Source organism: Drosophila persimilis, unplaced genomic scaffold, assembly GCF_003286085.1.
Source record: "Drosophila persimilis strain 14011-0111.01,24,50 unplaced genomic scaffold, DperRS2 tig00000191-arrow-pilon, whole genome shotgun sequence".
NCBI lineage: Eukaryota > Metazoa > Arthropoda > Insecta > Diptera > Drosophilidae > Drosophila > Drosophila persimilis.
The window spans coordinates 4,077,275-4,100,890 of record NW_020825298.1 but is presented as its reverse complement, the minus strand read 5'-3'; the positions used below and the strand labels follow the sequence as shown (position 1 = coordinate 4,100,890).

At 44.2% G+C, this 23,616-nt stretch overlaps 2 protein-coding genes across 2 annotated transcripts in view; one reads left to right on the top strand and one right to left on the bottom strand.

The window, feature by feature from the left end:
* The first annotated feature begins 7,821 nt into the window (after window positions 1-7,821).
* Window positions 7,822-12,900, top strand: LOC6595720 (odorant receptor 22c). Its single transcript, XM_002020542.1, has 6 exons — window positions 7,822-8,330; window positions 8,904-9,094; window positions 9,171-9,358; window positions 11,430-11,531; window positions 12,590-12,742; window positions 12,850-12,900. Exons 1-6 carry the CDS (start codon window positions 7,822-7,824, stop codon window positions 12,898-12,900), a joined length of 1,194 nt encoding a protein of 397 aa, XP_002020578.1.
* A 1,467-nt stretch (window positions 12,901-14,367) lies between these two features.
* Window positions 14,368-23,616, bottom strand: part of LOC6595364 — a gene marked incomplete at its 5' end in the record, with an annotated part of 151,781 nt that continues 142,532 nt past the window's right edge. Inside the window, 3 exons of the mRNA XM_026988197.1 lie at window positions 14,368-16,120; window positions 18,353-18,450; window positions 18,522-18,855. Coding sequence (XP_026843998.1) covers window positions 16,011-16,120; window positions 18,353-18,450; window positions 18,522-18,855 — 542 coding nt within the window. The remainder of the gene's footprint in view (window positions 16,121-18,352; window positions 18,451-18,521; window positions 18,856-23,616) is intronic.

The window sequence follows — 23,616 nt, the reverse complement described above, 5'->3', positions numbered from 1 at the left end:
TCTGCTAGAACATAATATACCCCACTACTGTACTTTTAGGGGGTACCTGTATGAATACTAACCACACCTTTAAAACTTGCTGCCAACTCGGGCCAAAACAATTATGCTCTGCGGTGTGGGGTGTGGGGCTGAAGTGGTGCGGCTATGTGCCGCATGAGGGAGTACAGTACCCATTATTTTCTCTCATAAAACAAACACTCACCTCGTCAGGCAGGCAGCCTGCTCTCATAAAGGCATCCGGCAGGCTGGCTGGTGGGCTGGCGGGCTGGCTGAAAGGCCAAAAGACAGGCGGCTGGCTGCAGAGGCGCAGCCAGGCACTGGACTGAAATAATCGCATATCGTAAAGTTTGACTTCCAGCTAATGAAGAATTTCCAAAGCTGGGAAGCTGGAATTGAGTTAATTAGGCACGAGTAGGGCTTAAAGTTGAGAGCAACATGACATGATATTCTAGTACTATCGCGAGCGAGGACCCATACACACGCGTATAGAAACTTTCAGAGCCATTCAATTGTTAAACAAACAAAATCAGTACGCGAAAACAACAAGAATTAGGGGATCTATTTGAGAGTCGAAGGGATGTATACGCTGTAAATTAATGATTTGAATTAGTTATGTAAATAAAATCATATGAAGCAGCTGATAATAGAATTGGATCGGCTGTTTTTTAAGAACAATAAATAGTGCTTACAAAGGCCTGCATTTCGACCGATTTTTCGAATGAAAGCAGTTAAATATAGTGTCTCATTCTCGGGGTGTTGGACTTGTATAAATCATGATACAATGGCAAGGATTTCTGCTTAAAAGTTTCGAAGCCTCCTATCAGAGATGGATGGCTATATGGATCCAGTCGACCTTTGATGCTTAGGGTTCCAAAACCTATCGAAATGTCTATACTCCCTGTTAAAGGGTATAAAAAGTATTCGCGCAAAAAAATAACAGACGAAACGCGCTTTGTTTTGCCAATTTCCTTCGTATAAAGAGGGAATCGCTGAAAATCAAACGACACTTTTTCTCTGGCTTCCCTTTGCTTCACTTCACTCTAATGGAAAGTCATTTCTTTTGTTGTTCTTATGGTTTTTTTCCCCTTAATTTCAAAGTTCACCGATTGCTCTTTTCCCCCAGTCCTCTGGCAATCGTACAAACTCTGCTTTAAGTTTAATTTCCAGTGTGAGAGAGCTATAGAGCGATAGAGAGAGAAGGAGCGCTTTAATTTGGAATCCCGCAACGGAAGCAAATGCAATTTGTATGCGTAGCAAAGCCCAACCTCGGTCTGACTCGACTCGCTGACTGAACTGTTTTCTATACACACCACTCCACTCCACTTCTAGTTTCAGGAAAGTGGGCAGTGCAACAAAAAAAAAAAGAAAAATGTCAACTGCAGCATGACCAAGGAGGCATCGCAGGCATCGTCGAGTCATGGCATTGCAATATTTATGCAGTTTGTGCCACGTTCGCTATATTTGACAGGCTCCTCTTCTCTGGGCAATAACTAGCTCGTTTCATTTAACCAGACATCACTGTAATGAATCGCAGATAATAAAGGATCTCTCTTACGATCTTCAGTGCCTTTTCCCCTCTACTAAAGATAAAGGATATTTCTGAGGGAATGTTTTTATATGGCTCTTAACTTTTAATTAATACTCCAATCGGATCGTCGAGCGATCTCTCTAGGAGAGCTCTTAAGGAGAGCCTACAAAATCGAAGGCATACAGCATGAATCAAAGCTGCAAGGCTCAATTTAAGGACAGTATTTAAAGGGCTATTATGGATAAGTTTGACCTCGAGGCCACCAGCTGTAGCTGTTCTAGTTTCTGTCTCTTATTCTTATATGAAACCAAGGCTAATGTAATTTCTTTTTATTGACTCTCTCTCCTCCTGAAAAGGGCATTCCACTGGTCGTTCTGCTGAGTAGATATTCGTAATCGTTATTGCTCAATTTTTTTATGCACATTTCAGCGCTTTTCCGGACTCCAGGAAGTTGTGTTGCTGTTGTTGCTGTTGGTGTTGGCTTAGCCTGGAATGCAACATCAACAGCAATGGCAGGCAGCACTAACATCAACAGCAGCAGCAGCAGCTGGACAGAAGGACAACCGGACAGGGATTGCAGCAGGTGGCGGTGGTGGCGCTGCTCAAACGGCAATTGCATTATCAGTAAATTATATCTGCGGCTGCATGGCACGCTCTTCGCTTCACTCTCCTCTCCCTCTCTCGCTCTCTCTTGTAGCATGCCCCTGCCCCCAGATATGTTGGCCATGTTTACGGGTTGCCTGCGGCCATGTTTGTTTGCTCCTTGCTCCTGGCCTCCTCCTGTTCTGCTCCTGCTGCTGCTGCTGTTGCTCGTCTTCCTCCATGTTATTATTGGAGCCCTGTGCCCTGGCCCGAATCCGGATCCGGTTGATGCCGCTGCTCCTGCTGCTGCTGCTGCTGTTGCTGTTGCTTGTTGGTGCGCCATTTTCGGCGCTTTCCTGCTGATTTATGCAAAACTGTGGCATTTTTCAATTGCATTTTACACTCGTCCTGCAAGGTTCCTCCGGGTTCCGGGTTCCGGCTTCCTCCGGTCTCCCTTGTTTCCTCTTGCTCCTCCGCTCCTTGTTTATGCAACAGTGTGTGTTTGTGTGAGCGTGTGTTTGTTTGTGCGTTGCACAATTTTCACACATTTGCGCAACTTTGCCACCAAAATGTGCAACACATTGCCCCTGATCATCATTGTTGTTACTGTTTGCCTCCTTCTGCAGAGGGATAGCATCTTCACACGCCCACACTCAGCCCCTCCTTCGCTGCAGTCAACTGCATTTTATTGCTGTAAATGTGTGTATCTATGGGAGCGTGCTTGCGTCCGTGTGTGCGGGGGCTATCTGTGAGTGTGTGTGTTTGTGTGTGAGCACCCTGCTATCCACGTTCCGTTTTCCGCATTTAATGCCAAGTTATAACTTTCACGTGGGTTGCTTTAGTAGTTTTTTACACCCCCACCCTCACCCCCACACACTCGTTTTCTTCCCGTTTGAGTTACGTGGCGCCATAAAAAACTTTCACCCACTAAGCGACGAGAATGCGGATGGGGCTAAAGGGCGGGTGAAAGTGTCACTTATGCATAGAAGATTTGCCATGTGTGATGCATTTCTCCAATCTCCATTCTTCCTTAATAAACATAATTTCAGGGCAGTTTATCCGGGCGACATAAAAACCGTAATTTATATCCACCCCCATTGCTTAAGGGTTATGTGGTGTTAAAAATCTTGATTAATATCCGAAAGTAAACTCCGCACAGGCTCAAATCATCATTAAATCTGAATGTGATTACGGATTCGTAGGCTATAAGGGCTTATAGCATTTCTGGGGTTGTATTCCTTATCAGAATCGATTAGTTGATTCAATCTAGCCATGCTCTGGAAAGCGTACTGACTAGATTGATATTGCAATCAGAAGCCAGAAAGAAAGTTCCTTGTACTTGTCAATAGTTCGATCGTTCAATTGGTTCTACTCGATCCACCCTCGCTGTGAAATATTAGCTCTGATTTGGCAGCATCAATTTTCCGGCTAATTGCGAAAATAAGCAAAATTATGTGCCCAGCCTCAAAAATGAATGGGCACGCTCTCCAGCTCCATATCCTTTTCGCCTTCTCTGTCACCCCCCTCCCGCTTCCGCTCCCTCTTCTGCTCCCTTTTCTCTTTCACTGTTTTGTATCTTTATCTCTTTTTGGCCAATTGGCAGTTGGAATTATGCACTTTGACAGGGTACGCATTTAGTGTTAATCATACGCACTGTTGCATGCCAGTTGCATCCTGTTGTTGCATAATCAATGCACAAATGAACACACACAAAAGAACGACCAGATAGGAAGCGGAAGGAGAAATGGGGAGAGAACGAGGGAAAGAGAGAGACAGTGTGCCACCAAAAAGGCGACAAAATGACGCACTTGCTGGAAATTTCAACAAATATTTCCACAAATTTACTGGTACATATTTCCTCTGAATAATGAATAATTAAATATATAATTTAGCTAGAGAGGAGATTCAGGCACAGACACAAAGGAGTGGCAGAAAATGTGTGAATGGTGTAGGGGGTGGGGGGTAGGGGTTTGGGGTATGGGGTTCTATTCGGGGCTAAGAGGAATTTAACAAACAAATTTATTGGCGCATAATTCAATGGGTAGATGATGCCGCTGACGATGATGCATGGCGGGGTAGGAAGCCGACCAAGATATGAATGAATGCAGCTGGCAATTTATGAGTGCCTAAGAAGGGAGTGGGTGGGTGGGTTGGTGGTGGTGTCGCTACGGCCAAGGCCGCTTTCGTGGCTGCCAAAAGCAGGAGCCAGCAGCAGTAGAAGCAGTAGCAGCAAAAGAAAACGACTACGACAACGACAGCGACAGCGGAAACGGAAATGCGCAAATGCAATTGTCATACACACACACACACACAGAAGCAAACACTCACCCCGAAATGGGGTGAAATTTTAATGGAAAATTGGTGTACTCGTCGTGGCAATAAATGAAGCTTCCATTTCTATACGTTCTTGGCTAATAAAAGGGCCAGCTCTGGCTCTGTGGCCCCACATCCCCACGGAGGAAGCCGAAGCCCCCTCCACCACAACTGACAGCCAACAAGCGACTAGACAACAGGACCCAAACACTGAATGGGCTGGCCAAGGGGCACCCCAAACCCCCTGTCCAGTGCTCAACCTCTCCTGCCACTGACGTCAGACAGCTGAGTGACGAGTACAACTAACAGGGAAGGGTGCAGGGTGTGTGTGGTGTGTGGTATGTATGGGGTCTCAATCGAGCCTAGTTTCCCAAGGAATCCAAGGTAGTGCAATCAATTTGCTGGGACACCCGCTCCCTTCGGTAAGGGACCGCTCCCTTCGGTGAGGGAGAGAGATGCAAGGCAGAATAACTTTGCTGTTACCCAACCTTCAATGGAACAGTGCACACTCGAAGGAGGGATGTCTTGATTAGATGACACTTTGGAGTGGTGTACCACTATGTCTTACATTGAAAACTCTTAAGTTAAGACTTGAAAAGATTAGTGGGTGTCCAGGTGCTCAGGTGTCATACGCTGGAGAGGGAACTGCCGGAATTCTTACTTGTGGGTTGCATCGATTCTTTTTTGTACTTTTCCATTCTCTTAAATTGAAAAAAAACTTCTACACAACTTAAAGAAATTTAATTAATTTCGAGTGAAAACTCTTTCTTTCACTCAAACGAGAACTTAAGGACAGTCTGAGCTTTGCTTAGTTCCTATCGAGCGTTTCCTGTATTATACCTGATCACCTGGAGCACCCGCACTTCGTTGTTCAGTGTGTCCTGTCCTATACGCGCTTAATCTTTCAATTTGCATATTACATAATTGCCTTAGTGGTTGAATGGTACCAAACAGGCCCAAGGTGTACCAGTATCAGGAGTAGCAGGAGCAGTAGCAGTAGCAGTAGCTGTAGGAGCTATATGAGACACATTCAGGAGCATCAAGGCAATGCTTTATGGTCACTTTATTGCAGCACGCACTGGCAGGGGGTCTGAAAGTGATGGAGGAATGGGACAGAGAGCACGGCAGCAGGGCAGAGGTGGCCACAGGCAAACACTTGACGTGCGCTTATGCGGCAGCAAGTTGCGCATACGCCGTGTGGGCCCGGCCAGGACCCGGATGGGACCCGGCCAGGGCCGAGGGCCAGAGCTCGACGGAATGGTTGAATGGTTGGTTGCTCTATGGTTATGCCGCTTATTGAATATGCCGTTGCCGATGTCAGTCTGCAGGTGCAGCCGCTCCGTATGTTGATATATGTCACACAGACTTGCAAAATAAACTGCAGCAAAAGTGGGTGGCGTGTCGGCATGGATGTGGTCTGCCCCACTTACTGGCCATCATTGATAGCAGTACTCGTCCTCGTCATCGTCATCGTCCTTCCTAGAGCGAGGCGTTGATACAGTTGCTGTAACAGGATTAGCTTTTGCTTTACTCAGTGTTTGCCATCCAAGTGATAAATGGGTTCGGATGGATGGGACTGGGCCTGGGATTGGGATTGGGATTGGGGGTGGGCCTGCAAGGGTTGCCCTCCAGCACTATGCAAGATAAACCTAAAGCGGGAAGTGGCAAGTTAATGGATCGACCTCAATGAAATACCTCAACTGCATTGGCTTCCCACTTCCATGTCCACAGCCATGTCCACATTCATTTCTATGTCTATTCTGGATGGGATGCCCGATGCTCAAAGCAATGCTGCAGTCAAATATTATTCGTAGTGGCCCCAAATAAAATGCAATTATTGCCCAGCCATTGGAGTGCTATTATGCACTGAGAAAAACACTACTGAAAATGGGTAAATTATAATTTTCAAAAGTAAGAAGACCAGCAATAAACATGAGCCACGGATCTGGTCGGACAGATCTGGACAGATGATGGACAAATACCATATTTTCGATACATCAAGCTCTACCCGACGAGCCGCTTCTACTTTGATGAGTAGCAAAGAATCGTGTAAGGGGTACGAGTTCTTGTGTTGCCGGGGATCACATAGTATTTAGGAATGAGCTATTAGGATTATAAATCATATATACTCATTCGAGATTATTCGTTATATATTTTGAGAACTCTTATATTCTGTTGAGGAATTTTTGAAAGTAGGAAAAGTTCTCATGCTATTTTTCGGTTTTCATGATTTTTTTTCCTCTATTCTGACTATCCTCAAACGCACTCCTCTTTCCATTTTCCGTCGATTTTCTGTCAGTGCATTGTAGGTTTGTGTGCCTGTGTTTAATTGGTTTGGCTTTGCCTGTCTGTTAACTATTGGCAGTGACTGTAATTGAGCCCACATCCCAGACCCTTCAACTGGTTTGGCATGCAAATGGAAATTCTCTCATTATTGAGCCTTTCATTGGTTTATATTATCCTGAACCGAATCTGGGAAAAAGGACTCTCATTCTATTACACATTCTACCAACAAATGGAGAGAATGAAAATCTGCCAAAAATTGAGAGAAAAAGAAACTTCACTAAATTAAAGTTGAAACAATTTTTCACTCAAAGTGAAAGTGATTTTCTGAGAGCTCATCAAAATGAGGTTTTAGTTTACTTTTTTCTACTACATTTTACTTTTTTTCTCTTTTGAAAAAAACCCCCCAATTAAGAACTTTTAGGCAAACAGGCGGTGAGGGCTTGGGGCTTGATCGGGGGGCGTGGTCACACCAATTAAAATCAAAAGAAACGAAAGAGAAAGCAGAAAGGAAAGAGAGAAAGCAAATGAAAGTTTCGCCTGCACAACAATTAATTAAATTAGTCTCCATTTCGTCCGCGGAATCCCTCCTTTGCTTTACCTTTGTTATGCCACGCACACATACAAAAACAAACAAAATATTGAATGTCAAACAATGGCGGCAATGTTAAATAAACAACTAAAATATTCCAACTGTAACTGAGAGCCATAATTAAGGGGCGTGACAGGTATAGATCCAGCCATGTGAGATGGAGTAGAATCGACCTCCAGGAAGTGGAAGGAGCCAACTTTTTGGGGCAGAAGTGTAAGTGCAGACGTAAGCATAAAGACAATTAAAACTTTTGCCAAAGTCAAAGGCAAAAACTTACCAAAGTTGCCTCCTACCACACCACTTCTAGCCCCACATCCCCCCCCTGTTCACTTAATTGGAAGCATATAAAAAGGAAAATCGAAACGTTGCTCTTGACACTCGCCCTGAGACGGTGACCAGTCGACTATAAGGAAGACGCGCTCATCGATACTCGGATACTTCATCTCTATCTATTCAAGTCTCCACTCCACTCCACATCCCTCTCCACTGAACATCTCCACTACAATCTGCACTCTCTCGCAAAATGATTGACGGCAGAGAGCCCGCCATAGCGGCACACTTCTATCGCATACCGCGCATTTCCGGCCAGATTGTGGGCATTTGGCCGCAGCATCCACGCCCCTGCCACGCCCAGATCCTTTTCATCTTCGCCCTTGCGGTGGTGCTGATGGGGGCTGTGGGTGAGATTCTGTACGGCTTTGTGCACCTGAATAACCTGGTGATTGCACTGGAGGCCTTCTGCCCCGGCACCACCAAGGCCGTGTGTGTGCTAAAGCTCTGCGTCTTCTTTGGCAGCCACAGAAGGTGGCATGAGTGGGTCCACCAGTTGCGTGGCATGCTCTGGTCCAACCGGCAGGAGAAGGGTCAGCAGATGTTGGTAGGTCTCTCGACCATTGCCAATCGCCTCAGCCTGTTGCTCCTCTGCTCTGGCACCATGACGAATACCGCTTTCAATCTGCAACCCCTCATTATGGGGCTGTATCGGTGGATGAGCCAGCTGCCGGGGCAAATTGAATTGCCCTTCAACATCATGTGAGTAAGAAGAGATAAAAGAGGGTGAACAGTGCATTTGGGGATTATAAAAAGGAGAGAGTCTCAAGTTATTGCAAAAGGAATAAGTTCCATTTGACATTTCCTAGGCGGATTCGTCTGTTCGTCAATACCTTGGACAGCTGAGTCGGTCCCAGAATACGACACAGTGCTTGTCTTGCGGTCTTTTGGTCCGAAAAAATTAAAAGTCGGTCCCAAAAAAGTAAAATCAAAATACAATACATTGCTTGGGCATGAAAAATTGATTTCTTAGGAAAGGAGTGTAAATTGGTACTTTTTATTCAAAATAACTCGATTTCTTAACTCTGAAAAGAACCTGTCGTGCAGAAATCGAAAACCTTACGTTTGTGTGACCCACTTGTATGGCAAAATTGATGCTCGGTGATTTGCATACCTCCTGAGGGACCTTCATCTGCCTTATATCAACAAGCCGCACAGTAGATCCCTAAATCGAATCTCAGATTGAATAAACCGTTCCATCATCATCATCTCTCACTGTCTACTGTCTGCTGTCTCTGTCTGACTGTATCTTACCTTCTCTTCTCTGGTTCGCAGTCTGCCCACGTTTGTCGTGCAGCAGCCGCTGTTTCCGTTCACCTACGTGCTGCTGACCGCTTCCGGGGCGTGCACAGTGTTTGCCTTCAGCTTCGTGGATGGGTTCTTTCTCTGCAGCTGCATGTACATCTGTGGAGGGTTCCGGCTGGTGCAGCAGGACATTCGACGAGTATTTGCCGATTTGCATGGCGGTGAGAAGTGCTGGTGGTGCCTGGAAGGTGCCATAATGGCTTGGGCTTGGACTTGACTTCTGTTGACTTCTTGCAGACACCGTGGAGGTCTTTACCGAGTCGATGAATGTGGACATTCGGCAGAGGTTGGGCGTTATCGTCGAGCGGCACAATGCGATTATCGATTTGTGCACGGACCTAACACGCCAGTTTACCGTTATCGTTTTAATGCATTTCCTGTCCGCCGCTTTCGTCCTGTGCTCGACCATCCTGGACATCATGTTGGTAAGCCTTACCGCACCATACCGCACCATACCGCACTGTACCGCCCTGCACCTCACTCCACAGCTTGCCACAGTCGAATCGAATTTGGCGGCCGTTTTAAAAGTTTTTCCCTGTTTTCGCCCGTTTTTCCCCAGCCGTATTCCGTCGTACTGTTCTGATTCGTTTTCGTTCTCGTATTCGTTTTTGTTTGTTTTGTGGCTGGCAATGGTGCCGTGCCGTGTGACTGTGGCTCTCTCTCCGGTGGCAATTTATAAGCGCATGAATTGTTACTGCTACGAAAAAAGTTTTTAATGCGACTTTCACACGTTTTCCGGTGTCCCCGGCACGGCCCGGGAGACCCATAAGCCGTTGGCTACGGACTGCTCGGGAAAACCCGCTGAAAATGTTTGGAAAATGTTCGAGGCTCCTGGCCCCCAAATGGGATAAATGCAGGCGACACTTTAGCGCTGCTTTTCTTCCGGGGCCGCCGCTGTTTAAGGTGTTTGCGAAATCTATTTCGAAAAACTTGTTCATGTCTCCTGCTGTTTGGGGACCAGTGAAAGTGTGCGATTGATATTGATCCGTTTAGAGGGCGAGATAATTGAAAGATTTTCATATTCGATTAAGTTTGTTTTGGGCAACTTAATTACGGAAAGATTTGAGAGCTGTTTGTTTTTTGTTCAATTATTACCAATCCAGATTCATATACAGATGTTTGTTATTAAATTTTTGGGCCAATTAATAGATCAATCAAGACTGTAAGAATTTCCAATTTTATTATTTGAATATTTGATTCTGAATTCTTGTCCATTTTACATCTAGTTCCTCTCCCTTTCCTCCGACTAGGAGGTGCCCTTCCGCTTGAAGAAGAAACTTTTGGTTTTTGGGGGTGGGACTTTCCTTCAATCTCCTTCCGCTGCCCAGACATTGATTTGTGGGAGGAGGCCTCTCCATCATTCGCCTTGTGCTGCCGAGCTGCTTGGTTTTTCTAAGGCTCATTCATCTGTTGGGGTTCAAATATTGCAGGTCGGTCTTCGTGAGGAGAGGGCGGACGCAGTAGAGGGTGCCGTTTTGTTGCAGGAACCCCATATACAAACCCCCATCCAGTGTGGCCTTAACGCTAAGAGGCTCCTGCGAAGCCAGGGGTTGGGCCGGGAGATGGGTTTTCCGAGCTATGCAATGAGTTGCTAAAACTGGTTAGAGCTATTGGGTGTCCAGAAATCAAGGCAACTGATTGGATCAATGATGATTTGAGCTCTCACCACAACATGTTGAAAGAGAAAACCACCATTAATCACCAGAGTTATACTTAAAATTTATGGAAAGACAGAAAATCGTACAAAAAATAAAGCATAAGCTACAAGAATAAAGATATATTGCCGAACTTGGATGGGAACATAGTCGGAGCATCGGTCAACCAAAAATTAAGATCCTTCTGCAGTCCATCCATCGGTTTCTCTTTTTTGAATCCAAACTTTTTATTTCTCTCTGCAAGTTTCTGGTCATTGCAACAATACCACTGGCGTAGTGCGCCCTCGGAGTACTCCCCCGCCATCTGGCAAAGCTCTTGCTCTCACTCTCTCCCTCCGACCTGCCCTCCATTGAGCGCATAAAAACAAAAACAAAGTTTGGAGGAGGGAAAAAGACCGAGGGGAGAGAGAGAAAACATAAAACTAGTTTATTTATGGCAAATCCTATTACACTCTTGTACAATCGAGCATGCTTACGGCTTTATGCATTCTACTACATGCAGAAATCGTATTATAAGTACTTTTCCCCCATTTTCCAGCTGAAAATGTCACTGGAATGGGAACGGAAAAGCAATCAGACTTCTGCCCACAAGTAGCCCAAGACCAGTTGAGGGAATTTCTTTGATGTTTTTTTTTTCACTTTCCTTCTTTTTTTGCTCCCCCATTTTCCACAGCTACTTCAAAACTCTCACGATTATACATATATTAAATAATCTCTTACTATTTTTTCACTACAAGCAATTTCTCTCCAATTAATGGCGGCTCTTATCTCAGTCTCTTTTCTTTCTTTCTCCTCCTGTCTATGGGTCCACGCTCCACGCTCCACGTTCTTCGCCGGGCAGAACACGTCGTCGCTGAGCGGCTTAACCTACATCTGCTATACAGTCGCGGCCCTAACGCAGCTCTTCCTCTACTGCTACGGCGGCAATCACGTCAGCGAGAGTGTTAGTAAGACTTTTGTCCACTTCTACTACTCCCCTTTCCCATTGCCAGCCGCACTCCCATTTTTCCATTACCATTCGCACAGCCATTTCCATCATTCATGCAGCATTCTATACACTCGCAAAGGGTTATCATTGGTTTGGTTGCGAGTATGCATTCCAGGAGCGCCTCAAGAGATGAGCTCTTTAGTCCATTGTCCGGGAGTACATCTGTAAAGCTCTTCAGGTGGTCTGTCGTCAGTCTGATGTGAGTCTTTTCTGGAGAGTGTCCTGGAAGTGTTCTTTGGACTTATTTGTTAGACTATCTTTGAGAAGTGTTGGTGGAGTCTGGCTGTACATTTATGGGTGGATATTTGTAGTAAAAGGCCTGTCTTTCTATGGATCTATTCCCAGATAATTTTTGTCTTTTGGATTCTCTGTGAACTCCATGGAAGTCTGTAGAGCCCGTCTGTCTGCACAATCTGTCTATGGATGGGCTGGACTGTAGATCGGTCCATTAAGGTGGCTTGATAGTAACTATATATAAGAATGGCTAAAGATAGTGCCTGTGAATCATGTCCACCTTTATTCGCTTCGAAGAACCATTTCCTACAGAATAGCAATCTACCATCTGTCGACAAGTAGATCTATCTGGAAAGCTCTAAAATATATAAAACCTTTCCCCTATTCCAACCCGAAGAGTATCTCTGCATTCGGTTTTTCCCCTACTAACCTCTCACTCATTTCCAGTGGATGGTTTATTTCGGTTCTGGTTTTTTTCAATTTCTGTAATTTCAATTTGACGCCCAACATTAAGCAGCCAGGCACCCGACATAAAAAATGATGTGCCATACACAAATTGCACTTGTGATAAAATTTTAATTACACAACAAAGTGGGGAGGCGTCGACACTCCTACCCCATCCACGTGGAGAGCACCCATCATCTGGCAGGCGCATCCCTCCTCGGTGTGGCACCATCATCCGCCCACATCCCACATCAGTTTCAGTTCCAGATCCAGTTTCAGTTTCAGTCGGATGTTTTTTCTTCACAATTCGTACGTACCACTCTTCCTTTTTGCAGAGCGCTGCTGTGGCGGACGTGCTGTACGACATTGAGTGGTACAAATGCGACGCGAGGACTAGAAAAATGATTTTAATGATATTGCGGCGTTCGCAGCGGGCAAAAACAATTGCGGTTCCGTTTTTTACGCCCTCCCTCATGGCCTTCGGTTCGGTATGGTTCGGTTCGGGATGAGAGGAGATGTTTCTCTCTTGCCGTTGATTATGATAATAAATGTTTATGTTTCTCTTGTTTTACCCGCCTTTTTCACTCCTCCCCAGATACTCAGCACAACCGGCTCATATATCACCCTGCTGAATACATTTCTGTAAGCCTATGCGGCGTATGATTGATATCCAGAATTGGATTTGCCACGCCAACGGATGATGAGGGGCCGAGTACTGGATGCTGGTTGCTGGATGCCGGAGACCAACAAATTTGTCCTTCTCTGTTTGTTTAAATTAAAATAAAAACCTCCATCCGAACGGACATTAAATGGCCTTGTCGTGGTGGTGCTGCTGATGGTCCTTTTGGTTCCTCTGAAGCGCAACAAGTGGCGGCTGTCCGGGATGGTCCGTAATTGTTTCATTTAAATACCGGCGATGATCTCTTCGTGCGGATTCAAACTAATGAAAAACACTTGCGGCTATGGGCACATTAATTGGGTCAGTTGGGTGGGTGGGTGTCTTTGGTGTTTCGGTGGTGACGGTGCAGGTCCTCTGTGTATGTGTATGCGTATCTGTGTGTGGTAGGGACAGTAATGGCGTTTTTATGGCACCATCTTGCGGCACGCTGAACTTTTGCCGCGTTGTTTTGTTGTAATAATATTTTCCTCTGCCGTTTCTTTTTGAAGCCGCAGCAAATATCAATTATAATTTCAGAAATTTGAGCTTCCCAACGATGTTGGAAGCTGGCGCAAATGATTGGAGGAGTCTTTAGCTTAAACAAGTGCAGACTTCTCTTCATGTTTCACATTAAAGCGAAAGGAGCTTCACGTTGGGATATAAGCTGTTGATATCGGTTATTATCGGTTAGAGCTGTAGAGTGAAAGGATGCGTAAAATTAGAAAACTAACAGTCAAAACAGTCGTATATACATATAACGAGTTTGCTTTATTGAACTGATTCCACGCATTCTGTTACTCTTTTCAGCTTTTTTTCCTTTCTGACTGAAGCTATTGATAATCTTTCTGATTCCTGACTCCGATTTTTTGCATGGGAGCTGTATGACATAGCATAGGGTTTCGATTTGTATTTGCGACTTCTACTTCTACTAGATGTAGAACAGAGCGACTAGCGATTTATTCTTTACGTGCCTGCGTAACAAGCATTTGGTCAAAGCAGTACTACCCTTCTGAAAGAGAACAAACCGGCGTCAAGGACAGAGCTTTGATAGCCTGATTAGATCAATCGATGTGCAGCTCTGTTTTCCACCCAAAAGAAATGCATTCGAAAGCAGAAAAAAGCGAGAGAGGAGAAGGGGAGGCTGTAGATTGAATTGGAAACGCCATCGCCATGCCCGAACAGAGTTCTGATTGGAAGCAAATATGCTTTTGCGGGTTTCGCTTTGATGATTATTTTACAGTTGTGTTTCAGGCACAGTGCCACACAAATGTGCATGGACATGAAATCAAATTGAAGAGCAAAAACATGTTTGACAGCGTTTTTCCCAGTAATTGAGTTTGGAATTTACTTAATTTATACATTTGGCAAATACTTACCAGAGAAAAGCAGAGACTGGTGCCCAACCACGGGGAAATAAATGGTAAATGGTTTTGATGGTTTATGTTTATGTTTTAGTTTTAGTTTCATTTCATTTTATTGTTGAAAGAATTCATTCCATTGATTTATTTATCGTTTGGTTTGTCATCACATAAATTATCTAAAATCTGCTTACTGGCTTACGTGTAGTAAATTCATGCCTACCCATAGTACCCATACGAGAACGAGTACGAGAACTCGTAATATGTATATTTGCTACACACCACATACACAATCCGCAATCCACAATCCACAATCCACAATCCTCAATCCATGTGCAACGTCAAATTTAGTCAAGCATGCCGCAATTGATTTCGCTTTTCATTTGCGAATTCCATTTAGGTCTCTTTCGTTGTTCGCTTTTTCGATTGCCATTTTCCATATTCATTTGAATATGGGCCGCCGCGTGACTAAATTTCATTTTGCCCATAAATAAATTCCATACAATTTAGTTTTTATAATTAAGTTTTACTTTCTTTCTTTCTCTTCTGTTATTTGATGACAGTTTTACTTTCCTTCTTTCTCTGTTTTTTTTACAGAGTACTTGATGAGAGTTTTTCTTTGTTTTATATATATATTACAATTTTCGGGTAGTAGTAGTAGTGTGGGTATGGCTGCATACTTGTGCCACAGACTGTGTGTTGGTTTTCTTTTCTTTTTATTCTTAGGGCTTTCTTTGGGTTAGCTTTGCTCTCTCTGTTAAGACAGCATGAAATGTTTATCAAGTCGATGCGTGGTACGCTCCTCTTTGTCTTCTCGATGAGGATTGACAATGAAAAGAGAGTAGAGACAGAGAGAGGGAGAGGAAGAGGGAGAACTGGGAACAGAGTAACGAAATAAAATACACTTTTACATACGCACAGTGGCGGATGAAAGTCTGCATTTGACAACCATTTTTGGCTATCTAGAGGGTTATAAATGAACTTGAGGAAACTTAAAGAAGGAAGATTTCAGATTGAGCCTGGGCTTATCGGCAAGAAAGAAAACAGAAAAATATATGTTTTTTGGGGCAAAACAAATTGGTAACTAAAACGGTATCAAAATAGGTGGTCCCTAATAGTACGCGCTTATTTTAGTGTCCGTTGTTATCATATCACTAAGAGTAGGTGAATAATATATATATTTATATATATGTATGTATGTATGGTCGTACAGAGACTTTTACACGGCACTATACATGTTGTATGATAGAAGAGAGACGATGCTGGGCTGAGCCGCATCTTTGTGGTATTTACAGAGAGTGTCATCCTTCTGTCCTTCTGTGGTTCGCGTCTGCCTCCTTCTGGTTGTCCTCTCGCCTCTCGCATCTCGCCGGCCCGTCCTTTTGCATTTTCCATTGCATTTTCCGGGGCTCAGTGTCTCATTTTTGCACAATGAAATGTAAATATTAAAAAGGAAACACATTATGCTTGAAAGGGAAAGCGGGACCATGCCCGTGTTTGCCATTCCTTTTACCAGCATTTCTAAAAAACATCTCTCGAAGAGCAACTGGGAAAAAACACATATAATTTTCCTCGTGTTTTCCCATTTGTTACACACTATCTCTCGCCCTCTCTCTCTCTCTCCCTGTCTGTCTCTGTCTCTGTATTTTTTCTGTTTGCAATAACAAAGTTAACGATGAGGACGATGATGAGAATAAGGACGATGATGATGATGATGCTTCTGGGGTACAACTTTCGCTTTCAACGACTGAGAGCTAATACCAAGAGGAACATCCAACAAAGCTCCAGGCGGAGGCCGAGTCCGGGCAGAGCAAATGCCTCGCTCTTCTGCATCGCAGCGGGGTTCTCATCTGCAGAGAGAGGGAGAGAGAGAAAGGGAGAGATGGAGATTGGACAAACAGTGGAATATAATTACGTAACATATGTATGCAAATCTGTGGCAGCGCCCGCCCCATTAACTATGCCATGGCAAATAACTTAATTTAATTGTAGGGAGCTCGCAAACTGACTTATGAGTGGGTGGGTGGGTGGCTATGGGTGTGTGTGTGTGTGACGAGGGTGTGTGGTGTGCGGGTGCACGACTAGATAAATGACATATGTGTTTCAGCGTATACGCTATATATCTGCGGCCCCGAGCAAATGCTATTCCAGAGCGCATCATTTGTCAATGCTTTCTTTTGACTCGTCACAAAGGGATGCCCATCTCTTTTCGCGCAGCCACTGATTTTTAAAGCCCCTGTTGGGGGTGTACACACTGAGATGAGTAATGGGTGGAATATGCTCCAGAAGGCAGGGTATAATGGAGTAAACATAACTCCCTTGACTTAGAGATATAATAAGGACAGATGGACATGTGCCACAGCATCTGACGAGCATCTAAGTCTTCTAATTATCAGCAGAGATACAGCTAATATCTTTGGAGATCGATATACCTGGGAAAATGTAGCCAAATCGGTATTTTTGGGAGTCTGAGAGTCGCTTCAATCATAGCCCTTTTCATAGAGTACAACCCATTCGCTGTAACCCTAGCTATAGATAGCACTCGGTCCTTATCATTTTTCTTAAAATTTTATTGCCTTTGATTTATTATCTGTATTTATGGTAGTCCCAGTCCCAGTCGCAGTGGCAGGCACAGTACCAGTTTCAGTCCCAGTACCAGCCGCTGTAACAGGCACAGTCTCAGTCTCCTCCATTTACAGGGGCTGTCTGCTATCCACACCCTTCACATCGCGCTGGTCGACTCTTGTGGCACACATGTGGGGCATGATTAAGTGCCTTTTTGCAAGTTACTTCTGACATTTAATCATATTTATTATGGCTTGCCAGTGGACGAGTAGGAGAGGAGCCGCCAGAAGACAGTTGCTCTTTAAAATGCAAATTCCTGTACGTACAACAAAATTCATTTGAATAAACAACTTAACAACTTAAGTGCTGGACATTTCGCTTAACATTTGATACCGCATAAAAAAACTAGGACTTCGGACACGGACACGGGCATGGACAGAGGCGGGGGCGGGGGCGGGGGCGGGGGCGTGGACGGGGAGTTACGGACGTGGGAGTCGGACGACTTCAATTTGCTGCGAATGTCCTGCCATAAAGGACCATAAAAAAACACTGGAAATTGGAGGACAAAAGAGGCGTCAAGTTTATGCCCCTCATTTCGCAGCTTAAAATGTCTTAATTCCTGTCTAATTTATGTGTAAAATATGCAAAGCCAAAATGGCGACTACGCCAAAGTCTCCTCCGACTGTTCGCTCCTCATCCACATTACTCATACGCCAAGGAGTCCCGCTTCCCGCCGCCCGCATCCTGCCAAAACGCGAGCGAGGCCCAAAACAAACAAAAAACGACCCAAAAGGAAACCCGACTTTGGGTGGGCGGGGAAAGTGTGGCGAAAGTTTTAGTTTTTAGGCCTCTATGCCTCTATTCGTAGCCCCGAAAGGGCGTGTCTGTGAATGAGTAGAGAGAGAGAGAGAGAGTACTGTGCACAGTGCGTGGAATAAAGTTTCCTGCAAGCACCAGAAAAAGTGCTAAAATATGCAAGGGATAAACGAGAAGCATTCAAAAGTGTGATTGCAATAGTACTATCATTCAATTTCCTATTCTTATTACTCGTAAATGATAGAAATTACTTTTAGGTAGGTACTATTTGTAAGCATTACAAATGAATGAAGGAGCCCTGGACTTATTACTTTATGTCAGATGGAAGAGTCCGAAATGTTTCTGCATTTTAACCAAAAGTCCAGCTCCTTCTTGCAAGTCCTTACAGAAGTCAGTGCTTACTGAACCATGGCTAAGCTTTAAGAGTCGGCTCCTTTTAGCAGAGAGCTTCTTTCTCTCTCTCGCTCTCTCTCTCTCTCAGAGTAGCTTGCCCCACACATATGTATGTATGCTGTACACTAACAACGTGCTGGCACTGTAAATAATAGGCTTATGCCTCGACTGGCACCACCTGAGCCGGAAGAGAGAAGAGGCCCAGGGCCCATGTCCCAGGCACGGACCTGAGCCTGAGACTGAGCCCTGGGCCTGAGACCAGGCTAGGACGCACTCATTCACTTACAGAACGACTCCCAGGGACTCACCATTAATCACATGGACCAGGACACTGGCGCTGCTGGCCGTTGTGGGCTGACACGTGTAGTTGCCGGTGTCCGTCGTCTGGGCATTGGCGATGCGCAGCCTGTCGGGATTAAGAAGGAGACTCTGAGTACAACTCAATTATGCTGTCCCCAAAGGGGGCACTGTACCCACCTGGACTTGAGGGTGTCGCCCAGCTGTGACTCCATGGCGATGCGTGTGGCAAACTCCCGCTGCAGGTCCACATCGCTGAGCACATCATTCGGCGAGGAGTCCATCTCTGAAGCCCCATTCCTTCCCTGCAGTTCCTGTTTGGGGGATGTCGGGGATGTCTCTCCGTCGTCTGCATCGAATGGGGTGATCATGTGCTCGCCGCGATACCAGTATATCGGTCCAATGTCCTTGACGGAGGGCTGCTGCACCACGCAATTGAGGATTATGGCACTGCCCGCCTTGAAGTGCAGATCCGGTGGCCCACTGATAACGGCCTTGGCGTCAGGTGAGATTTCTGCAATGAACCGAAAACAAGGTGCAATCATCAGTGGGTGGCCAGGCCGAGGGTGGGGTTGCGGGTGGGGGTGGCAGACAGCGAAATCAATTTGGGGCAATCGCTTGTAAAACGAATTCCCAGCCAACTCTGAATGCACATAAAAACTTTTAATCATAAAACTTTATGGAATAACTTTTCAATTGCACTAAATTTAAGTAAATTCGTGAAAAAAACAAGAGAGACGGAAAAGTGAGAAAATCACACCAGACATAGCACACACACATACAGACACACACACACTTGCAGAGCCACATGTAACGCATAAATGTGTATGCAAATATACGTACACTCCATATGGAAACAGTCTCACACTCGCCTGCGAAACTGGGTTAATAATAATATTTATTATGCATTGGACTGTGCAAATAATAATAATTAAAAAATATACCCAAAAACCGGAGACACGACGTGGTAAAACGAAATAACAGTTCATATGAGGCACTATGGAACTTCAAAGGTAGTCTTTAGCCGGGTTAAAGAAGGTAAATATTACTCTACAATGAACTGAAATAAAGCCGCGATGAGGGGGTTTTTTCTGCTGAATGATGCACGATATCAGGGAATCATCCATTTATAGGTAATGGCAATGCATCCGCCCTACAATCCTAAGGGAACAATGAAGAGGAATTCTTTCTACGACGATTCAGATCCCTATATCCCTATAGACTTTGAATATCGTATATAAAAAGGTAAGCTCAGCTATTTTTTAAACATTTTAGGAAGAGTAAGAGCAGTTCGCAGGTATTCCCTTATTGGCTTTAGGCCGAAAAGCTTTCGCTGTCCAGAGGGCAAACCTCTTCATAGAGAACCCCTCCAGAAGGGGGCACACACACGACTCACGCAGCATTTAATTGTTATTATTTTCCGCCTTTCTTTTCCAGCAATCACTTGTAACCCCATTAAGGTTAAATTATTTACTAAATGGAGCTTAACAGGGTCAATCCTTTAAGCTCTCCCACTCGGCAAAGATTAGTACATTTTGCCAGCCATCAAAGACACTGCGACCCACTGTGCCCCACGCTCTCTGGCTGTGGCGATGTGCGACGCAGCTCATAAAAGTGCATATGATGATGATTACATGGGTCGCGGGGCGCTTCAAATGGGGGTTTTCACAGAGAGCGCCGGCAAGAGATCTTGCCGAGTGGCGGTTTTCTGTCTCCCGCCTCCCTACAGGGCCCTGTAGCTGTCCCGCTTGCTCTTCCTCTTCCCGAGCATCGCGCTTCGTGTGTTTTTTTTGGCCTGTTTGTTTGTATCTCTGGCATATGTTCAGTTTGTGAGAGTGTCCATGTGTGAGACTGTTCATGTGTGTGTGTGTGTGTGTGTTAAAAAATCCCACTGCGCCATTAAGTGCGTATGTATTTGTCAGTGCCCTCCTTCTGCCCCTACAACCCTACAGCCCTACAGCCCTTCCTCTCTTCTGCCTCTCTTTTGCCAGTGTGTTTGTGCAGTGTCACTGCGTTAAAGGCAATTAACACCCAGAAGAGGCGACGGGGAGAACGAGAGAGACAGAGAGGGGGGAAGGGAAGGGAAAGCAGCCAGAGACACAGGCATTTTCCTCACTATTTTCATTTCATTTCAGATTTTTCATTTTTCCTTCATTTTTCAGCCATCTGTCGCTAAAGTTCTGCGTGCATTTTGTGTGGCCGCCCATGAAGTTTTTTAATTTAAATATTTCATGAAAATAAAATGCAATGCGGCGTGCAAACAGCAACAATAACGAAATTCGGAAACAAAAGGATTCTAAGGTCAAATGGGTGCAATTACAGCTAAAAAGGGAGCTGAAAGGGAAAGGATATACAAATATTAAATATTAAATTAATCAAATCCTAATGAGGCTGGTAAATGTTTCGGCCAATGCGCGGAAAAGTATGCTGTGGAAAAAGCTTAAGATTCCTACGAAAATGCCCTGGAAAATGTATGAAATAATATGATAGAAACTTTTGCTAGATCTATTTTCTTCTTCTGAATCTATCCCCATGAAAATTAAATGCAGCGCAACATGACGATACAAAAGTGCATTGGAAAAATGGCGCAAACCATTTGCCCACAAATTCTCCATTTCGAAAGCACATTTTTCACTTTTTTACAGATGGAAAACATTTGAATGCGTTTCAATTGCATAAAGATTCCAGGAGAAATTATTGGCGTAATTGTGAAAAAATTAAAAAAATATAAAGCATTCCGTTCTGTAAAGAATCCTGTGATCCTGCAATAGGAATAATTGATAAATAATTCGATTATTCTTCAAAAATTCTTGTGAAATTTAAAGGGGGTACTCCTGTAGGACCCCTTGAAATGAAACCATCCTTAGATTAAGTTTCGAGCTCGGATTTCTTCAACCTTTCATCCTCTCATCCTATGCTCATCTGCCGTCTATCCTTTTTCCATTTTTTTTTACACTGCACAGAAGTCTGAAGGAGCAGCTTGAACTGGCTTGGGGATGCCAAGGGCTTTCATATATGTATGTAGACTCATTAATGTGAAGTGGCTCGTACTTTAAGTAAATACTCCAATTGTGATTCTTTCATTGTGATTGCATTGTTATTGTTTAATTTTCCCGCAAGATTTAACAATTAATTACGCAGCTAATTGCAATGAAAAAATATTTTTCAAGTGCAATGAATGCATAAATATGAGCTGGTCTAAAAATTATGGGAAAAAATATTATAGCAAAATGTTTAAAGCATTGAAAAAAATGAACCGAAAACCCCAAACACTTTCCCTTAATTCGCCATAAGATTATACAAATAATACACCACTAATTGAAGGTTATTAATATTTTAAAGAATAAACAAGTACATAAATAAATAGTACATTTAAATCCTTTTCAATTGGTGAAAATATTGTGCGCAAGATAATGGCAAATGAATTGCAAAACTGATTAAAAAAAAGTGCAGCAAAAAAATGCCCGCATTAAGAATGCATTGGTGTTATTTTCCCGCATAATTTCCCACAAGATTTAACAATCAATTACGCCACTAATTGCAATGGAATATTTTTCAAGAATTATGCCTCCATATTTATACGACCTTTTAAATTATCATCTTAGGGCATACTTTCATGCATATTTATTTGGATTTTTTCCAGACCGCCCCAACCTTAATTTATAACAGAAATAAATCTCTTTTCCTCTCCGAAAAAAAACAACAACAACAAGAAAACAGCAAAAGACGAGGGAAAAATAAAATCGTTTGGGGTTGGTCGCATAAATTTGCATAATGACATTAATTAAATGCAATGCAAGGCAACAGAAAAGAGGCAGCTGTAGAAACGGGAGCCCGACCGAGTCGGTGTTGGAACCGGAGCCAGGAAACAGGAGCCAGTAGCCAGGAGCCAGGAGCCCGGAGCCCGGAACCAAGAGCCCGGAGGCAGAATGAAGAGTTAAGCGCCTTGCGAAAGTCACTCATACGACACGTATGCCGATAATGTTATTAAGGACGCAGCCAGTTTGCCATGCCTGTCAGCAGCACTGTTGTCCAGTCGAGTAGACTCCTGTCCACTCCTATCCTATCCATGCCAGAATCCACTCTACTCCAGTCCAGTCCAGTCCAGCCCAGCGCGGGCTCCGACTCCTTTTGAAATTGTTTCATTAACGTAAATTAAAATGCATACGCCCGTGAAGAAAATGTAATCGGAAATGCGTTTGTAAGCGTCAGAGCGGGAAGTGGCGGGGAAACATGACGGCGGATGAATACGAGAATGGGGCACAGACGCAGACAGAGCCACAGCCACGGACACAGAGGCACGGCAGTGGACTGCGACAAAAATGCATCGCGCCCAAGTGCATAATCGGAAACTTAAAAAGGCATTGCAAACTGATTTGCATAAGTGGCTGACAGCAGATGCCAACAGGGCCTGTCAACAGCTCTCAGTCTTTCGGTTTTTCGCTTCCTCAATCGCTCAATCTCTGAGTCCCTGCCCTGCCCCGCCCTGCCCCACTTGACAGCACTTGTCCCCTTATCGAGCCTGTTACTTAAAGTACGAAAAAATTGCCGTTCTTAATGGGATAGCCCTAAATTTACACAAAGTTCTTTAAAAACCCATTAAATCCAATATTCAAATTGATTGTTTTTTAAACGATTTTCCATTGAGGAATTAACTGAAAGGCAAATGAGGCCGTCGATGGATTGAAGGAATTTCATTAAAGGTGATTGAGAGATTCCGTAGGAGGAGAATTAATGAGGAGTAAGCATTCAGGAATCACGATTCAAATGAGAGACGAGTATGTTCCAGGGTAAGGAGCCAACTCTGAGGATTACCATAAGTAAGCAAAGTTTGCCTTGGGGATAATTATTCTGTCCTTGTGTTCCATTCCGAAGATAATCATTTTTGGCTTCTGATCTCTATCGCTCCGACGAGAGAAGCATTTAGGAAGACCTATGTCGTCGGATTATCATCCAAAAAGAGTTTTTCAATTATGAAATATTACCATCTCAGGAAAGCCCTCAATCGGTGAAGGCGAAAAAAAAAAACGAAACATAAAAGCGAGGATAATCGAAAAAGAAAACACAGCCACAAGCCGATGAAAAGCAAAAATTCTCAACTCAAATGTGGCTTCCATAAGAAAAGTTCCGCTCAAAAGAAAAAGTCTCAACTAAATTATGGCTTCTGCCAAGTAACTTTCACCACAGGGAGAAAGAGAAAAGTGAACTGTAATTTTCCCTGCGCATAGCTCTTTTAGAGTTTCCCCCAATGCAATTTTCCAGAGCCACATCACCA